This window comes from Sapajus apella, unplaced genomic scaffold, assembly GCF_009761245.1.
Source record: "Sapajus apella isolate SASKATOON/1434 unplaced genomic scaffold, GSC_monkey_1.0 scaffold23, whole genome shotgun sequence".
Lineage (NCBI taxonomy): Eukaryota > Metazoa > Chordata > Mammalia > Primates > Cebidae > Sapajus > Sapajus apella.
The window spans coordinates 4,156,823-4,176,356 of record NW_022436963.1 but is presented as its reverse complement, the minus strand read 5'-3'; the positions used below and the strand labels follow the sequence as shown (position 1 = coordinate 4,176,356).

At 39.4% G+C, this 19,534-nt stretch overlaps 1 protein-coding gene across 33 annotated transcripts in view; it reads left to right on the top strand.

Annotated features, from left to right (window-relative positions):
- PBRM1 (polybromo 1) overlaps positions 1 to 19,534 on the top strand; it is a 149,618-nt gene that overhangs the window by 31,220 nt on the left and 98,864 nt on the right. For 30 of the 33 annotated variants that reach the window (XM_032290135.1, XM_032290114.1, XM_032290146.1 and 27 more), the window contains 6 exons: positions 539 to 655; positions 5,687 to 5,755; positions 9,044 to 9,142; positions 13,214 to 13,299; positions 14,404 to 14,499; positions 15,986 to 16,077. In XM_032290135.1, coding sequence (XP_032146026.1) covers positions 539 to 655; positions 5,687 to 5,755; positions 9,044 to 9,142; positions 13,214 to 13,299; positions 14,404 to 14,499; positions 15,986 to 16,077 — 559 coding nt within the window. The remainder of the gene's footprint in view (positions 1 to 538; positions 656 to 5,686; positions 5,756 to 9,043; positions 9,143 to 13,213; positions 13,300 to 14,403; positions 14,500 to 15,985; positions 16,078 to 19,534) is intronic. The other 3 variants (XM_032290133.1, XM_032290148.1, XM_032290139.1) reach the window with 1 other exon arrangement.

Genomic DNA, 19,534 nt, shown 5'->3' with positions numbered 1-19,534 from the left:
AAGTACCTAGTACAAGAGATTTCATTGCAAAAATAATATAAGGAGCCTCATTAGTTTCATATAGGTTGTTCTAGGGATACAATGCCTGTGGCCAGCATCAGAACATTATGGGATATTCTTGAAATTTGGACTTAAAATAAGCACTGCTTAGAAGTTGCTCTCTTTCGCCAGGCGTGGTGGGTCATGCCTATAATCCCAGCACTTTGGGAGGCCAAGGTGGGAGGACCTCGAGGTCAGGAGTTCAAGACCAGCCTGGCCAACTTGGTGAAACCCTGTCTTTACTAAAAATACAAAAATTAGCTGGGTATGGTGGCACCTGCCTGTAATCCCAGCTACTCGGGAGGCTGAGGCAGGAGAATTGCTGGAACTCAAGAAGCAGAGGTTGCAGTGAGCTGAGATCATGCCACTGCACTCCAGCCTCTCCATCTTCCAAAAAAAAAAAAAAGTTCCTCTTTTGAATTAGCTTTACAATTTTAGAAGCTATGTAATATTCAACATTTTATTCTCTTACAAAGTACTTTTTTCTCCTCATTACCAGTCTTCTCCAACTTACTTGAAGGAGATCCTGGAGCAGCTTCTTGAAGCCATAGTTGTAGCTACAAATCCATCAGGACGTCTCATTAGCGAACTTTTTCAGAAACTGCCTTCTAAAGTGGTAAGTGATGCAATTAAAAACAGGTAAGTTACAGTGTTTTGTTTTTAGTACTTCAAGAATTTTATTAGTTACTAATAAATAAAGTAAGTTTAGAAGGAAGATGTTGGGCCAGGTACAGTGGCTCATGCCTGTAGTCCCGGCACTTTGGGAGGCTGAGGCGGGTGGATCACCTGATGTCAGGAGAGACCAACCTGGCGAACATGGTGACACCTCATCTCTACGAAAAATATAAAAGTTAGCCATGCGTGGTGGCGGGCGCCTGTAATCCCAGCTACTCAGGAGGCTGAGGTAGGAGAATTGCTTGAACCTGGGAGGTGGAAGTTGCAGTGAGCTGAGATCACGCCACTGCACTCCAGCCTGGGTGACATAGTGACACACCATCTCAAAAAATAAATAAAAGGAAAATGTTTGAGGCAGCCATGAGATCCTCTTCACAGCAGTACAAAACGTCTGTCATTTTACATGATCAGAAAGTTGTGATTTTTTTTTAATGTTTTTTGATTGATGATTTTTGTTTGTTTCTTGTCGTAAAAGATGCATATCATAAAATTAATCATTTTAGCCATTTTAAAGTGTATAGTTCTGTGGCATTAAGTACATTCACATTTTTATGCAACCATCACCACTCTATGGAAATTTTTAGTCTTACGAAACCAAAACTCTATACCCATTAAACACTTAAGTCCACTCCCCTCTTCTCCCAGCTTCTGGCAACCACAATTCTGCTGTATGTGAATTTGACTATTCTAGGTACATCATAGCAGAAGAATCACACAATGTTTGTCCTTCTTTGACTGGCTTTTTTCACTTAGCATATGTTCAGGATTCATCTATATTGTAGCCTGAATCAGAATTTCATTCCTTTTTAACATTGAATAGTATTTTCTTATTTTCATATAATACATTTTGTTTATAAGTTTTTTGGGGTGTTTCATTTTGTTTTGTTTTGTTTAGAGATAGGGTCTTACTGTGTTGCCTAGGCTGGCCTCAAACTCCTGGACTTAAGTGATCCGCCTACCTCAGCCTCCCAAGTAGCTGTGTATACAGGCTTGTGCCACCATGCCTTACTACATTTTGTTTACTCATTGATTAGTCAATGGACATTGGGTTGTTTCCAAGATTGGCAATTCTTCAATGATAAAATAAACACCTTAACTAAGCCTTTTTCTTTTTTTTCTCTTTTTTTTTTTTGAGACAGAGTCCTGCTCTGTTGCCCAGGCTGGAGTGCTGTGGCATGATCTTGGCTCACTGCAACCTCCGCCTCCCGAGTTCAAGTGATTGTCCTGCCTCAGCCTCTCACATAGCTGGTATTACAGGCATGCACCACCACACCCAGCTAATTTTTGTATTTTTTAGTAGAGACAAGGTTTCACCATCTTGGCCAGGATGATCTTGAACTCCTGACCTCAAGTGATCCACCTGGCTCAGCTTCCCAAAGTGCTGGGATTACAGGCATAAGCTACCACGCCCAGCCTAAACCTTGCATTTGTAAGAGTGGAAACTTTCTCTTTGTACAGAAGATAGGAAGATAAATGAGTTTTTCTTCCTTTTACTTCTCTTTGATCTCTTGGTGATTCTAAAAAGAGAAAAATGAATTGGGTACTCTTCTACCTGAAAAAGGAATGGGCTTTCTAGACAAGTTAGACCTTTAAAAAGTATCAGAGCTCCTTATGCCTTTACACCCAAAAGATAATTAACATATAGATTTGACTCACATTAGCCTATGAAACTGCAGATATTTTCATGACCTCAGCATTCTTGTATTTCTAGGTAAGGATTTACTTTCAGAAGTACTCTCTGGTAGCACTTAGCCCTATTGTGATCATTTACTTTTATATCTACCTTCTTTTCTACTCCCTGAGTTTCTTGAGGACAGTGACCATGCTGTATTTACCTTTGTGTTCCTGTCTGTAACTGGAACCCAGTAGGTCATAGGTATGCAAGATTCTTGTTGACTAATGAGTAGCATTTCCTCATCAGCCATTGGAAAGACTGGTTATTTAAAGGTGTGCCTTAACTAGCTGTAGGATAGTTACAACATTAGAAATAAAGCATCTGACCACTGCTGTCCTATGTGTGAATCTAATTAGTATATAGGTCATATGACTTAAAATTTTAAGCAAAGAAGAAAACAGTGTGATGATTCTTTAAAGAATTAAACATGGAATTACCATATAATCCAGCAGTTCCACTTTGGGTATATACTCCAAAGAAAGTGAAAGCACAGTATTGAAGAGATATTTGTATACCCATATTCGTAGCAGTATTCAAAATAACTAAAAATGGAAGCAACTCAGGTGTTCATCAGTGAATGAATGGGTAAACAATATGTGACATATACATAGAGTATTATTTGGCATTAAAAAGGAAGGAAATTCTGAAACTTTCTACGTGAATGAACCTTAAAGATATTATGTTAAGCGAAATGAGCCAGTCACAAAAGGACAAATACTGTATGATTTCTCATATAAGGTACCTAGAATACTCAAAATCTTAGAGACATAAAGTAGAATGGTGGTTGCCAGGGGCTGGAGGGAAAGGGGAGTTGTTTAATATGTACAGAGTTTCCATTTTACAAGATTAAAAAGTTCTGGAGGTGGATGTTGATGATGGTTGCACAGCAGCATGGGTGTACCTAATGCCACAGAACTGTACACTTAAAATGGCTAAAATGGTAAATTTCATGTTACTACTTGAAATTTATTTTACTACAGTAAAAAGAATTATAAAAGAAGTACAAGATAGGTGCAGTGACTCATACCTGTAATCCTAATGCTTTCAGAGGCCAACATAGCTGAGACTATCTCTACAAAACAAAAATTTTTTTTAATTAGCTGGGCATGGTGATGTGCACCTGTAATCACACCTGTTTTTGGGGCTGATTTGGGAGAATCACTTGAGCCTAAGAGTTCAAGGTTTCAGTGAGCTATGATCATGCCACTGTACTCCAACCTTGGCAATAGAAAGAGACTCTGTCTCTTTTTCTCTCTCACTCGCACTCTCATTCATACATGCACACAATAGAAGAGAAGTACAGTCTTTGCTCAAGATTTATTCTTACTGTGCAGAAGATAATCATTGATAGTCAACAACAGTGATTTGGGACAATGAAACATCAATAATTAGTTCCCCATTTTTACTTTCAAAGTCACCTTGAAGGAGCTGGTTTGGAAAAGCAGGTTTCTATTGGTTCCCCTGGGTGTGACAGTTTGAAAGACAACAAGGATTGATACCTGAAGGGGCAGGGCAGTTTTCACCTTTCCTTAGTAAGTTCACCCCAAGCAGGCTGGCTATGAGGGAGAGGTAGATTGGGAATATGTGGGATTGGATGACTTCTGATTACTTTGTACACCATGCTGGGTGGCCTTGCCGTATTTTGTCCTCTGAACTTTCTCTCAGAAGTAGAACTGGTGAAGAGAAGGGGCAGAAATAGAGATTGATCCAAGTAAAGGACAGAGTAGGGTTAAAAAAGTTGTGGTAAGCTTAGGGGACAGATGAGATAAAGCAATGCTGAGATCATCATTCAGCCTAGTAACTGAGTGAAAGCTACTTTTCTTGTTATTTGGGCTTCAGTAGGGTTTGAACAGGTTGGAAGAGCTGGGAGAGCACAGTCTGACTTCCCCTGAACCTCACCCACCTGAGAAGACTGACTTTTGGTATTTGGGCAACTATACTTATTTTCTCCAAGGAAGAAAATCTTTAGGAAAGCCTGAGGGCAGTGAGTAATTCTAGTTTGTTGTGAAAGCTTCAGTGATATTCCTCAACATAGTCAACTTTTTGGGATGAGCTAGTATTTGATAAATCAGAAGTTGCTAATAATTTTGCTTCATTCATTCATTCATTCATTCATTCATGAGATGGAGTTTTGCTCTTGTTGCCCAGGCTGGAGTGCAATGGCGTGATCTCAGCTCACTGTAACCTCCACCTCCCAGGTTCAAGCGGTTCTCCTGTCTCAGATACCCAAGTAGCTGGGATTGTAGGCATGCACCAGTGTACCCGGCTAATTTTGTATTTTTAGTAGAGACAGGGTTTCATCATGTTGGCTAGGCTGGTCTTGAATTCCTGACCTCAGGTGGTCCACCCACCTCAGCCTCCCAAAGTGCTAGGATTACAGGTGTGAGCCACTGTGTCCAGCCTGCTTCATTTCTTTAACAAAGTTTCATTCTTTTTTTTTTTTTTTAATTTAGTAATAGTAACATATAACAAAGCTTCATTCAAAAGATATTTTGTTTTGAAAAAACTTACTTTGAAATAAGCAGAAGCATCAAATTAAACATGAAACTAACAAATTTTGCAATCTGACTTCTTTATAAATCCTATCAAAGTTTATGTGAATATTATATAATTATGTTAGATTATAAAATTAAAACAGCTTGTAACAAACTCCTGAAGAGCATTTTTTCTGCACCTTCCATGAAAAATTGTAGAATTCTGTGAATTTAGAATTTTTTTTTTTTTTTTTTTTTAGACAGAGTCTCGCTCTGTTGCCCAGGCTGGAGTGCAGTAACACAGTCTTGGCTCATGGCAACCTCCACCTCTCGGGTTCAAGTGATTCTCCTGCCTCAGCCTCCTAAATAGCTGGGACTATAGGCATGTGCCACCATGCCCGGCTAAATTTTTTTTGTATTTTTAGTAGAGACAGGGTTTCGCCATGTTAGCCAGATGGTCTCGATCTCCTGACCTCGTGATCCGCCTGCTTTGGCCTCCCAAAGTGCTGGGATTACAGGCATGAGCCACGTCTCCTGGCCTAGAATTTTTTAAAAACATTAAATTATAGTATGCTAGTTGCATAATAACTCTCAATACCAAGTGTTAACTTTTATGTCATGCTGTTAGATAGGTCATGAAGCTTCTTAAAATCAAATTCTTTTTGCTTCAGATAAAATAAACATGCTGTATAGCTGTGTCTTTAGCCTTGAATCTCACAAAGCTGCTTAACTGGTAGAACAACAGATTGTCAGCGTACTTCCTTCTCTTCTGATTGGCTGAATACTTTAACTTATTGAGCATGCCTGGCTTTTTGTCTTCCAGCAATATCCAGATTATTATGCAATAATTAAGGAGCCTATAGATCTCAAGACCATTGCTCAGAGGATACAGGTATGAAGGTGACCATATGTAAATGTGTGTGGTTTAGAGCAGATTGGCCTATGATCTTCCCCAGGAGCTTTTAGAAAACAGAAGCTAGATGTCTCTGTAAGGGGTTAATAGCAAATCATGTAAACAAATTAATGTTACTGATTGTAGTTTTGGGTTGCATCTTAGGACAAAAAAAGCATTGGTTACTGACATTTCTGTTTATAAAAGATACATTGGCAATAAAAGCTTTGTCGTTTCATTTTTAAATTTTTATTTTTAATTTTTGTGGGTGCATAGCAGGTGCATATATTTATGGGATACATGAAATTTTGATACAAGCATACAATGCATTAATAATCACATCAGGGTAGACAGGGTAACTTGTGGTCTATTTTTATCTGCTTTGAAATAGCTTTAGGATACGTTAGAATAAAATGCACCCACAATGGATGTTAGAGTGTAAGGTCAGTGGAATTAGATGCTACATTTTTCTTTTTTGCTCTCTCTACCCTCCCCTTCACTGTATCCCTAGCAGTAAATAGTAGCAACTAATCACTCACATAGACTTGCTATGTAACTAGTACTGTTTTAAGTGCTTTATGTGAATTAGCTAGTTAATTCTTAAAACTCCGCAGGGTAGTACTGTTAGTATTCTCATTTTGCAGGTAGAAAACTGAAGCCCAGAGACGTTAAGTAACTTACCCAAATCACCACCTAGTAAGGAGAGCTAGGATTTGAATCCAGACAGTCTGACTCCAGTCTGTGTTCTCAACCCTTACACTGTTTCTCCACAGAGTAGGTGCTTAATAAATACTGTGTGACTGACTAGGTTTTAAAATTTGATGATTAGAAGTAAGGGAAAATATAGGGAGAAAGAGCTAAATTGTACCAGAAATTTAGTATTTAGAGTAGAACTGATGTGGTTCTTTTTCTAGCTCTACTACTTACCAGCTATGTCACTTTCGTCAGGTGATTTGCCTGTTTCCTCTGCTGTATGTTGCGTGTAGCATCACCACTTTGCAGAGTCATAGAGGTTAGTGGTAATATAGATAAATCATCTCACATAGAATGTACAGCATGAGGCCCCCGTAAATATGAGTCACTGATCTTCCCAGGATAAGGAGGGTTTGCTGCTCCCAGGAGGTAAGGCAAAAAGGAAAACAATGTGTTACATAGTCTTATTGAGAGATGAGACTGATAGCAACTGTGGTTTGCCAGGAAGGAGAAACTTCTTTGGCTTTAAATTCTAAGAGGTTAGTAAAGAGTAACAGTGTATAAATTACTGGTACCACGGATAAATTTTCACGGAATGATGAAATGCAGATTCCCTAATGTATCATCTGTTTTTTTAATGGTGTTTTGTTTTGTTTTGAGACTGAGTTTTGCCTGTCACCCAGGCTGGGACGCAGTTGTGTGATCTCAGCTCACTGCAACCCCTACCTCCTGGACTCAAGTAATTCTCCTGCCTCAGCCTCCCTAGTAGCTGGGATTACAGATGCCTACCAACATGACTGGCTAATTTTTGTATTTTTAGTGAAGATTGGTTTTCACCATGTTGGCCAGGCTGATTTCAAACTCCTGACCTCAAGTGATCCACCTGCCTTGGCCTCCCTAAGTGTTGGAATTACAAGCGTGAGCCACCATGCCCAGCCTCATCTGGTTTTTAAATCATCCCAATAACTGCTACTGAGAATGACTCAAGTCTCCTAAATCCCTGGAATTTCTAACATCTGAGTAGGGGGATTATGTTTTCATAATCCTGGAAATCGAATCAGATCTTTAGTCATCTGTACCTCAACCCCAGTCTTCTCTCTTTGACTTCTCACCTTATCTTGTCCTTTCTTCTTTCCAAAAGTCTCAGAGTTGCCTTTTGCTGTCACCCGATTCAAGGTCCTTGTCCTCTTATGTCCAAATCACTGGAATAATCTGTCCTACCTCTCTGATGAAAAGCTTTCTAGTCCTTTCTGTATCTTGCCCGCTGACCTTGGCTTTCTTCTTGCCAGTCCCCTGCTCAGAGACTTAATTCACTTGTTTTCTAATGCCTGCTAAAGCATGTCACAACTCCTTGTACCAGTTGAACAAAACCAACTCTGACTAACTTAAGGAGAAAAGAAATTTTTGAAAAGCGTATTGGATAGCTCATAGAATTATTGGGAATGAAGGTTGAAGAACTAGCCTTTGAATACTAGGCAGAACTCAGGAACATTATGGCACAGCTGAGATTATGCACAGCCTGTGTGGTGCTATTGCTGTTACTACTGTCATTTGCCACTGTGGTCCCTGGATATTTGCTGTTCCACTGCTAGACTCTCCTCTTCTTCAAGAGTTGGGAATGAATTCCTGCCATTGCAGGAGTCAGGAATGAATCCTGGCCATTGCATTAGTCCCTCTAGACCTAAGCATGAATTAGCTGATCTGTGGACCTGTGGTTATTTCCTCTTGCCCTGGCTGCCAGGCTGCTAACAAAGTGACCATCTGCCCACTCTTATCCTCATTGTGGGAGGTAGAGCCTTCCCTACGCCTGTGCTGGGATTCCCTCAGTATACGAAGGATGCATAGTTGTTGGGTAATCCCACATGATGAATAGCTACACTCCTTTGTCTGGATTGTGCCTCTTTTGTTTTTACCCTATCTGTGCTTATGGTTCTACCCTTCACCTTCCACTTCACTTAGTTTGGTTTTCTCACTCTCTCCAAGCCATGTCTTTTTCATTTCTGTTTACTTATCATTAGTCATGTGTGCCTCTTACCTAAAAATGTGTCCCTCTTTCATTTTCTTTGTAAATTTAGGCAACTATATGAGTATTCCTGGGTCATTTTGGATTGAGTGAGCTTAGGATGTGATAGCTGTAGCACACAGTAGGTACTCACAAAATGTTAGCCTCTGTGCTGGACTGATTTCATATTTTACCCCAAGTAGTCCATGTAACTAGAGGGAGATTTGCTTCACACTACTAAATCCATTTGAAAGAATTAGTATTCATGAAGAACTTAGAACTGTGCTTGGCACATAGTAAGCACTTTGTGTTTGTGAGATAAAACTTCTACCTTAGGTACCTGACTTTTTAAACATTGTAATTTATTTTCATGAGAATAATGCAACTCTGGTTTTACCTATCTAAAAAACTTACTTATAAATGGGTGCCGTAATAATTTATAAAAAAGAAAATGACTTTACATGTTGTTAATCTGTGTACTTTCCAATAAAGTCCTAGAATATGGTGACAATTTAGAAATATGTAGAGGGTTTTTTTTTAAAGGTTGTACTCACTCATTAAAAGGAACTGCTGTATTTTGTTGTTTGCTGTAGAATGGAAGCTACAAAAGTATTCATGCAATGGCCAAAGATATAGATCTCCTAGCAAAAAATGCCAAAACTTATAATGAGCCTGGTTCTCAAGTATTCAAGGTTAGTTTTTGTTGTTTTCATTGGTAATAGTAGATAGTTTAATTTAAGGTCAATAATTTTTATATAACAGATTTATTGAGATATAATTCACATACCATCCACTTTACCCATTTAAGGTATTTAATAGTTTTTAGCATATTCATAGAGTTGTGCAGTGCAGCCATTACTCCAGTCAATTAACAATTGCTTTTTTTTTGAGACGGAGTCTTGCTCTGTTGCCAGGCTGGAGTGCAGAGGCGCAGCCTCGGCTCACTGCAACCTCCACCTCCTGGGTTCAAGAGATTCTTCCGCCTCAGCCTCCTGAGTAGCTGGGACCACAGGCATGTGCCACCATGCCCGGCAAATTTTTTTGTATTTTTAGTAGAGACGGTTTCACCGTGTTGGCCAGGATGGTCACGATCTCTTGACCTTGTGATCTGCCCACCTTGGACTCCCAAAGTGCTGGGATAACAGGTGTGAGCCACCACACCCAGCCAACAGTCGCTTTTTATGTCCCCCCAACGTCTCCAGCCCTAAGCAACCTCAAATCTGTTTTCAGTCTCTATATGTTTGCCTATTGCCATATTATACATATGAAATCATAAAATATGGGGTATGGATTTTTTTGCGACTAGATTCCTTCACTTTAGCATGTTTTCAGGGTTCATCCATGTTGTAGCATCTGTCAGTGCTATGTTCTTTTTATTGCTGAATAATGTTCTACTATATGGTTATACCGTATTTTATTTACCCATTCATTAGTTGATAATATTTAGATAGTTTCTACTTATTGACTATTATAAATAATGCTGTTGTGAATGTTCACATCGAAATTTTTATGTGGACATATAAATTCATATATTATACATTTTTTTTTTTTTTCCTCTTGGATTCATACCTAGGAATGATATTGCGGGGTCATGTGGTAACTGTATATTTAACTTTCTGAAGAACCGCCAAACTGTTTTCCAAACTATACCATTTTACATTCCCACCAGCAATATCCAGGTGTTACCATTTCTCCATATCCTCGCCAACACTTGTTTTCCATTTTTGTTTTTGTTCTTCTTGTAGCTATCTCAGTGGGTGTGAAGTGGTATGGCATCGTGCATTGTGGTTTTAACTTAGATTTCCCTAATGATTAATGATGTTCAACATCTTTTAATTTTATTCTTTATTTTGATTTTTAGGTCATTCATATGTTTTTGGAGAAATGTCCAGATCATTTGCCCGTTTTTTTAATTGTGTCACCTGTCTTTTTGTTGTTGAGTTGCAAGAGTTCTTTGTATGTTCTGGATATTATACGCTTGTCATATAAATGGTCTGCAAATATTTTCTCTCATTCTCTTGTCGTTTCACTTTTGTGATCGTGTCTGTTGACACAGAAGTTTTTAATTTTGATGAAGTCCACTTTATCTATTTTTTCCTTAGTTGCTGATGCTTAGGTGTCGTATCAAATAAACCATTGCCTAATGCAAAATCACAAATACATACACCTGTGTTTTCTTATGAGAATTTTATAGTTTAGCTCTTAACATGTTTAGATCCTTGATCCAGTTTGAATTAATTTTTGTATGTGTGAGGTACATGTAAGGTAGGAGTCCAAATCCATTCTTTGACATGAGATATTATCCCAGCGCCATATATTGAAAAGATTATTCTTTTTCCATTGAATTGTCTTGGCAACTTTGTTAGAAATCAATTGGCCACAGACGTATGAGTTTATTTCTAGATTCTTGGTTCTGTTCCACTCACCTGAATTTCTGTCCTTATGCCAGACCTGGTTAGTTTTGAACTCATTTTTTAGTTAAATACTGACTTACTCCCTGCCTTTAAACTTCATAAATATAACAAGCAGTCTGTATATATAAAAATACACAATGTAAAATGACTGTTTCATTGCTTTGCAAATTCCCTTTTTGAAGTTTTATAGTTCTGTAATGAATAATTGCTTGTAGAAAGTTATTGAATTAATCATATATCATTGATAATTTGCCAAAGGATGCTCAGAAAATCTTTTGGGAATGAAATCATTTAGATTTTCTGAATGCTGACTTAAATACTCAAAACTGCTATTGGTAGTTAATGATAACTTTTATTTTTCATATTTTAAGAAATTCTGGGCAGGGCGTAGTGGCTCACGCCTGTAATCCCAGCACTTTGGGAGGCCGAGGGCGGGTGGATCATGAGGTCAAGAGACAGACCATCCTGGCCAACATGGTGAAACCCCGTCTCTACCAAAAATCAAAAAATTAGCTGGGCATGGTGACATGCACCACACTGCTTAGGGAAGCTGAGGCAGGAGAATCACTTGCACCCGAGGCAGAGGTAGCAGTGAGCCGAGATCACACCACTGCACTCCAGCCTGGGTGACAGAGTGAGACTCTGTCTCAAAAAGAAAAAAAGAAATTCCGAGTGAATATCAGGATAGGACATTTTGATAGTGTACAGTGCTAGTTGTTTGAGAATTTTACTTTTGGGTCTAATTATTTTTTCTAACATAAGTTTTAAAGAAAAGAGAAACTTAAGCAAGTACATTCATTCTAAACTTACGTATATAAGTTTATATACTTATGTATATAATCTTTAATCTTAAAAGTGCATCTTTATTTTGATTTTTAGGTCAGTGTACACAAGTAGAGTTCATTGTCCATAGTTCATCACCTTTTCTGTGGTTCTAAGGTCAGAAAATATTAAATGTATTAAATGGAAAATTCCAGAAATAAGCAGTTCATAAGTTTAAATTGCACACCATTCTGAGTATTGTGATGAAATCTCATGCCATCCACCTCTGTCCTATCCTGTCTCACCTGGGACATGAATCATTCCTTTGTTCAGCCTATTCACACTGTATATGCCACCTGCCGTTAGTCACTAAGGTAGCCATCTTGGTTATCAGATCGATTGTTATGGTATCACAGTGCTTGTGTTCAAGTAACCTTATTGTACTTAATAATGGCACCAAAGGACAAGACTTATGATGTTGGCAATTAAATAAGCTTTAAAGTGATTCCTTTTAGTGAAAAGGTGAAAGTTCTTGACTTAAGAAAGGAAAAGAAAAAAGCATGCAGAGATTGCTAAGATCTATGGTAAGAACGAATCTCCTGGCTGGGCACTGTGTTTAGGCCTGTAATCCCAGCACTTTGAGAGGCCAAGGCAGGAGGATGATTTGAGGCTAGGAGTTTGAGACCAGCCTGGTCTACATAGCAAGACTGTTTCCACCAAAAAAAAAAAAAAAAAAAAAAAAAAAAAGAAAGAAAAAAAGATGAATCTGCTATTCATGAAACGGTAAAGAAGGAAAAAGAAGTTTGCTGTTTTTTTTTTTTTTTCTTCTTGAGACAGACCGTTGCCCTGTTACCAGGCTGGAGTGCAGTGGCACAATCTCCACTCATCGCAACTGCCGACTCCCTGGTTCAAGTGATTCTCCTGCCTCAGGCTTCCAAGTGGCTGGGATTACATGCACATGCCACCATGCCTAGCTAATATTTGTATTTTTAGTAGAGATGGGGTTTTATCATGTTGGCCAGGCTGGTCTCGAACTCCTGATCTCGTGATCCACCCGCTTCTGCCTCCCAAAGTGCTGGGATTACAGGCATGAGCCACTGCGCCTGGTCGAAGTATGCTAGTTTTATTGTTGCACCTTAGACTGCAAAAAGTTATAGCCACAGTCCATGAAAAGTGCTTAGTTAAGATGGAAAAGGTATTAAATTTGTGGCTGGAAGTCATAGACTGAAATGTGTTCCAGGTTTGGTGCTGTCCAAGGTTTCAGGCATCTACTGGGGGTGTTGTTATATCTTCCATGGACAATGGGGCATTACTGTATTATACCAGTAGATCTTTGTCTTAATATTACTTGACTAATCATGAAAGAACTAGGAGGCATTTTAACTTACATTTAGTTAGTGACAACTTTATGAAGATAGATATTTTGGAAGCTTGCAGAAAGGTTAGAGGATGCAGGTTTGTGGATATTGTATGGAAATTTGCTCCAAGTGGAAAGAGTACCGTAGATGGTGCCCAGAGCATGAGTTGGGGGTTTTAGCTGTCCTTTTATCTGTTCCTTTTTTAAACCAAGTAATTTCATCTTGACAGGATGCAAATTCAATTAAAAAAATATTTTACATGAAAAAGGCCGAAATTGAACATCATGAAATGGCTAAGTCAAGTCTTCGAATGAGGTAAGTTTAAGAAAATGTCTAAGCCAGGCGTAGTGGCTCACACCTGTAATCCCAGCACTTTGGGAGGCTGACGCGGGCGGATCATGAGATCAAGAGATTGAGACCAACCTGGCTAACATGGTGAAACCCTGTCTCTACTAAAAATACAAAAATTAGCTGGGCATGGTGGTGGTGCATGCCTATAGTCCCAGCTCCTCGGAAGGCTTAGAGAGGAGAATCGATTGAACCCAGGAGGCAGAGGTTACTGTGGGCCAAGATCGCACCACTGTACCCCAGCCTTGTGACAGAGCAAGACTCTGTCAAAAAAAAAAAAAAAAAAAAAAAGAAAGAAAATGTCTAAACCCCCCCTGCCTTTATATTTGCTGAATTTTCTAGGTAGTTAAATCAATAAACATAAACATGGTTGGTGTTGCATTTCAAGATGATACTTACAGTTGGTAATATGATTCTGAAGATAGTAGTAACTCTTAGCCAGCCCCTTCATTGCTGCTGAAGGGCTTTATTTAAAAATAAGCATTTTTAAAAACTTATCACTATATACTTTTATTGCTTTGTACAGTATGAATATATATACATATATGTAATATATATTATACGTTAATATTACACAGAATAAATATGTATTTAATAGTACAGTATTTATATATAATATCAGTTTATATTCGGTTTTTGGGTAAGGCTATTTAGCCAGTTATCAGGAAACCCACAGACTCATCCTGGCTTTTCCTTATACTAGAACTGTGATCTTGAAGTAGTCTTAGTTTTAGGATTGTATTTCCCCCTACCTGAAATGAGAAGGTTGGGTAGCTACTTTCAAAGCTTTCCTCTAGGCTTAACATTGTTTCGATACCAGGTGTTTTGGTCACTGCAGTGACGAGAAGCTCTCTAGGACCAGCCCTGATCTGTTTTTCCTTGCAGAGTCCCCAGGACCTGAAGCAGAATATGCTGCATAGTAGAAGTTCAGTATTTTAGCATTTCTATTTAGATGAGAAGAAAATGGGTGTGTGTGTGTGTGTGTGTGTGTGTGTGTGTACGAGTGTATGTGTGTGTGTACCCACACATAGCTACCAGGTTTCTAAGCATTTTTATCTTATCTCTGGATAGGACTCCATCAAACTTGGCTGCAGCCAGACTGACAGGTCCTTCACACAGTAAAGGCAGCCTTGGTGAAGAGAGAAATCCCACTAGCAAGTATTATCGGTGAGAAAAAGTGTTCAGTCTGAGAGCTGACCTGTGCTTATGAAGATATGCATACTAGTATTTTCCCAGTGGCTATTTTGAAGGAATATTTTGGGTATAGTTGGGTTGTTATGAAAATTTGTTGTCAAATGGTTTATTTAAAAGGTTCCGTTACTAGGCTGGGCTTGGTGGCTCACACATGTAATCCTAACAGTGTTAGGAGGCTGAGGTGGGGGATCACTTGAGGTCAGGAGTTCGAGACCAGCCTGGCCAACATGTTGAAACCCCATGGATGTGGTGGTGGACACCTGTAATCCCAGCTACTTGGGAGGCTGAGGTGGGAGAATTGTTTGAACCTGGGAGGTGGAGGTTGCAGTGAGCTGAGATATGTCACTGCACTCCAGCCAGGGCAACAGAGGGAAACTCCGCCTCAAAATAAAAAAGGTTGAGTTACTAAAGTAAGCCTTACATCGCCTCTCAGACAATGCTTAAGCATCATTTGTGAGGCAGTGTTTAATGTTAGTTACCAATAAAATGTGAAGTTAAATACTAATAGGTTTGTTTGTTTGTTTGTTTTGAGACGGAGTTTTGCTCTTGTTACCCAGGCTGGAGTGCAATGGCGTGATCTCGCCTCACCGCAGCCTCCGCCTCCTGGGTTCAGGCAATTCTCCTGCCTCAGCCTCCCAAGTGGCTGAGACTACAGGCGTGTACCACAATGCCCAGCTAATTTTTGTATTTTTAGTAGAGACAGGGTTTCACCGTGGTGACCAGGATGATCTCGATCTCTTGACCTCGTGATCTACCTGCCTCGGCCTCCCAAAGTGCTGGGATTATAGGCGTGAGTCACTGTGCCCAGCCTAGGTTTTCTAAATTCAGAATAGAATTTGTTTTGGGTGTGCGTTTTTTTTTGTTTTTTTTTTTTTGAGATGAAGTTTTGCTGTCTTTGCCCAGGCTGGAGTGCAGTGACATGATCTCTGCAACCTCCACCTCGCGGGTTCAAGCGATTCTTCTGCCTCAGCCTCCTGAATAGCTGGGATTACAGGTGCCTGCTACCACACCAGGCTAATTTTTTGTATTTTTTATTTTTTAAGAGATCGGGTTTCAACGTGTTGGCCAGGCTAGTCTTAAACTCCTGACCTCAGGTGATCCACCCGCCTCGTCCTCCAAAAGCGCTGAGATTACAGGCATGAGCCACCATGTCTAGCGTTACAATTCAGTTTGTGTTATAAAATATGAATGTCTTCAAAGAGAATTATCAGCAACCGTGACTGAATCCTTATTTTCCACTCCCTCTTTTCTGAGAGGAAAAAAGTTTCCTCGGCTAAAGATTGATTATGAGGACCATTAAGTACAGAAAGAAACTAAGGAGGCAGTTGAATAGAAATTATTTTTCTTTTACCTTAACACATTGTTAACAGTTCCTATTCCCTATAAAGTAACCTAATTATTATAACATCCTTCCCTGTCTTCTGATGGCCTTTTTTTTTTTTTTTTTTTTTTTTTGTAGTAATAAAAGAGCAGTACAAGGAGGTCGTTTATCAGCAATTACGATGGCACTTCAGTATGGCTCAGAAAGTGAAGAAGATGCTGCTTTAGCTGGTAGGCATTAGGTTTTCAGTAGTCAAATGCCTTCTCAGTGGATCCTTCTGGCTAAAGGAAATTGTAGTGATTTTCTTCTAGCCTAGAGTTTGCTGGTTTGGGAAGTACATGCTATTTTGTTGCATTTGATTGTACCCTGGTTGTCATATTTATCAAACGCTTAATGCTTTATCTTGTCTTAAACTCATATTTGGGTAAATTATACTTCTGCAAAAATAATTGATAATCTAGGAGATCCTGATTTAAAACCTACAATGATAGTGAGAACTAGTAAAAGCATCAGAAAATCTCAGAAATCCACATTCATATTAGATTTTCAGGCCTTTAGCTTACATTGTCAGTAGGTTCTAATTTCTTCTTGGCTAGAACTTATGATTTAAAGGTATATAAGTTATAATCAGAAAGCAGTGTGGTAAATTGTCATTTAAACAAGCCCAAGAAAGGGCATTATTAGGCATTAGAAATCAATGTTAAAGAACACCATGTGTTAATAAATGACATCCTAAAGGACAGTAGTAGAGGTATATTTGATGTAATTGTCTTTCTCTTAAGTTTTATATAGTATTTTCCCTTTTACCATAAATTTTTTTTTATGTGTAAAGATAAAATTTGTTTCACTAAATTATTCTGGTGTATCTGTCAATTTTACAACTGAATGTTATACAACAGATTTCTCCAGTTGTATCTTGTTTTTAACTAAATCTTTTATAGAAATTTCATAATCACTGTACACCATTATTTATAAATCTACCTTTTTGACACATTGATATACAGAATTAAGTATTTTTAAATTTAAATTGGGCCTGGTCTTACCAGAAATTGAAAAAAATAATATCTTGTTGTTAGCCTTCTTTTTTACTGATTATAAAAGTGACACATGGCTGGGCACATTGGCTCACACCTGTGATCCCAGCACTTTGGGAGACTGAGGCAGGTGGATCACTTGAGGTCAGGAGTTCAAGACCAACCTGGCCAACATGGTGAAACCCTGTCTCTACTGAAAATACAAAAATTGGCTAGGCATGATGGTGCATGTCTGTAGTCTCAGTTACTTGGTCGGCTTAGTCAGGAGAGTGTCTTGATCCCAGGAAGCAGAGGATGCAGTGAGCTGAGATCACGCCACTGTACTCTTGCCTGGGCAACAGAGCCAGACTCTATCTCAAAAAAAAAGCAAGACTCCATCTCAAAAAAAAAAAAAAAAAAAAAAAAAAAAAGAGGTTATATGGCTGATTACAAGAGACACATCTTAAATATAAAAATATAAGAAAGTTGAATCTAAAAGGATAAGGCCAGGTGCAGTGACTCACACCCATACTCCCAACACTTTGGGCAGCCTGGGTAGGAGGATCGCTTGAGCCCAAAAGTTCAAGACCAGCCTGGGCAACATGGCCAAATGCTGTATCTACAGAAGATAAAAATTTTTTTCAGGTGTGTTGGTGCATGCCTGTAGTCCTAGCTACTTGGGAAGCTGAGGTGGGAGGATCCTGAGCCCAGAGAGGTCGAGGCTGCGGTGAGCTGTGATTATACCACTCCACTCCAGCCTGTGCAACAGAATGAGACCCTTCTCAAAAAATAAATTTTAAAAAAATTTTTAAATTAGCCATGTGTAGTTAAATAAAAATAATAAATTTGGGCTTTTGTCTTAAATAAAAGAAAAAAAGGATGGCTAAAAGATACACCGGGCAAATAATAACTGGAGTAGCTACATTGACTTTTGATAAGATGGACCTGCAAACAAAGATCATTACACAAATAAAAAGGATTACCTGATACTGGTAGAAGGTTAATTTCTTCAGCAAGATAAATTGTGGAAGAGCTCAAAATATGTAAAACAAGCAGATTAAACTTTACAGAGAAATTTAAAACACTACCCTTAGTCTAAGAGCCCTCTTCCCTCTAGCTGAACAGAAAACCAGTGAAGATAGAGATTTGAACACACTTCTTCATGTATGTATTTGTTTCCTATTGCTGCTGACACAGTACCACAAACTTAGTGGCTTAAAACAATGCAGGCTGGTGCACTGGCTTGTGCCTGTGATCCCAGCAGTTTTAGAGGATGAGACAAGAGCATCGCTTGAGTCCAGAAGTTTGAAACCAGCCTGCTCAACATAGAAAGACCTTGCCTCTACCAAAAAAAAAATTTTTTTTTGAGACAGGGTTGCACTCTGTCACCCAGGTTGGAGTGCAGTGGTCTGATCTCTGCTCCCTGCAACCTCCACCCCTGGGCTCCAGCAATCCTGCCGCCTCAGCCTCCCCAGTAGCTGGGACCACAGGTACATTGCCACGATACCCAGCTAATTCTACAAGAAAAATTTTAAAATTAGCCATGTGTAGCCTCAGCTACTCCAGAGGCTGAGATGGTAGGATCACTTGAGCTTGGGAAGTTGAGGCTGCATTGAGTCAGAATCTCACCTCTACACTCCAGCCCTGTCTCAAAAAAAGAAAAAGAAAGGAAACCTTTAACAGGAAAGATCAATAAAGTCAAAAGTTATTCTGTCAAAACCCTTAATAAACAAATCTGAGATGAGATAATCAAGAAGGCATAAGTAAACAATATTGGTGGGGAGGAGAGCATACAGAATTTTTAAAAAGAATGTGTGAATGAGGCCAGGCCCGGTGACTCACTCCTGTAATCCCAGCATTTTGGGAGGCTGAGGCAGGTGGATCATCTGAGGTTGGGAGTTCAAGACCAGCCTGACCAACATGGAGAAACACTGTCTCTACTAAAAATACAAAATTATGGGGCTGGAAATGGTGGCTCGTGCCTGTAATCCCAGCACTTTGGGAGGCCGAGGCGGGCGGATCATGAGGTCAGGGGTTCAAGACCAGCCTGGCCAACATGATGAAACCCTGTCTCTACTAAAGATATAAAAAATTAGCTGAGTGTGGTGGTGGACACCTATAATCCCAGCTACTTGGGAGGCTGAGGCAGGAGAATCACTTGAACTCAGGAGGCGGAGGTTGCAGTGAGCCATGATCATGCTATTGCACTACAGCCTGGGCCACAGGGCGAGACTCTGTCTCAAAAAGAAGAAAAAAATACAAAATTAGCCAGGCATGGTGGTGCATGCCTGTAATTCCAGCTACTCGAGAGGCTGAGACAGGAGAATTGCTTGAACCTGGGAGGTGGAGGTTTCTGTAAGCCAAGATTGTGCCATTGCACTCCAACCTGGGCAACAAGGGTGAGACTTCGTCCCCCACCCCCAACCCCCCCAAAAAAAAGCGTGAATAACTTTATGAAAATAAATTTTAAAATTTAGATGAACAGATTTCTAGAAAATGACAAATGCCTAAAATGGATTCCCGAATAAAAAGGCTGGCTCACGCCTGTAATCCCAACACTTTGGGAGGCAGAGGCAGGAGGATGACTTGAATCCAGGAGTTCAAGACCAGCCTGGGCAATATAGTGACACCTCATCTCTACAAAAAGAAAAAGAAAAATTAGCTGGGTGTGGTG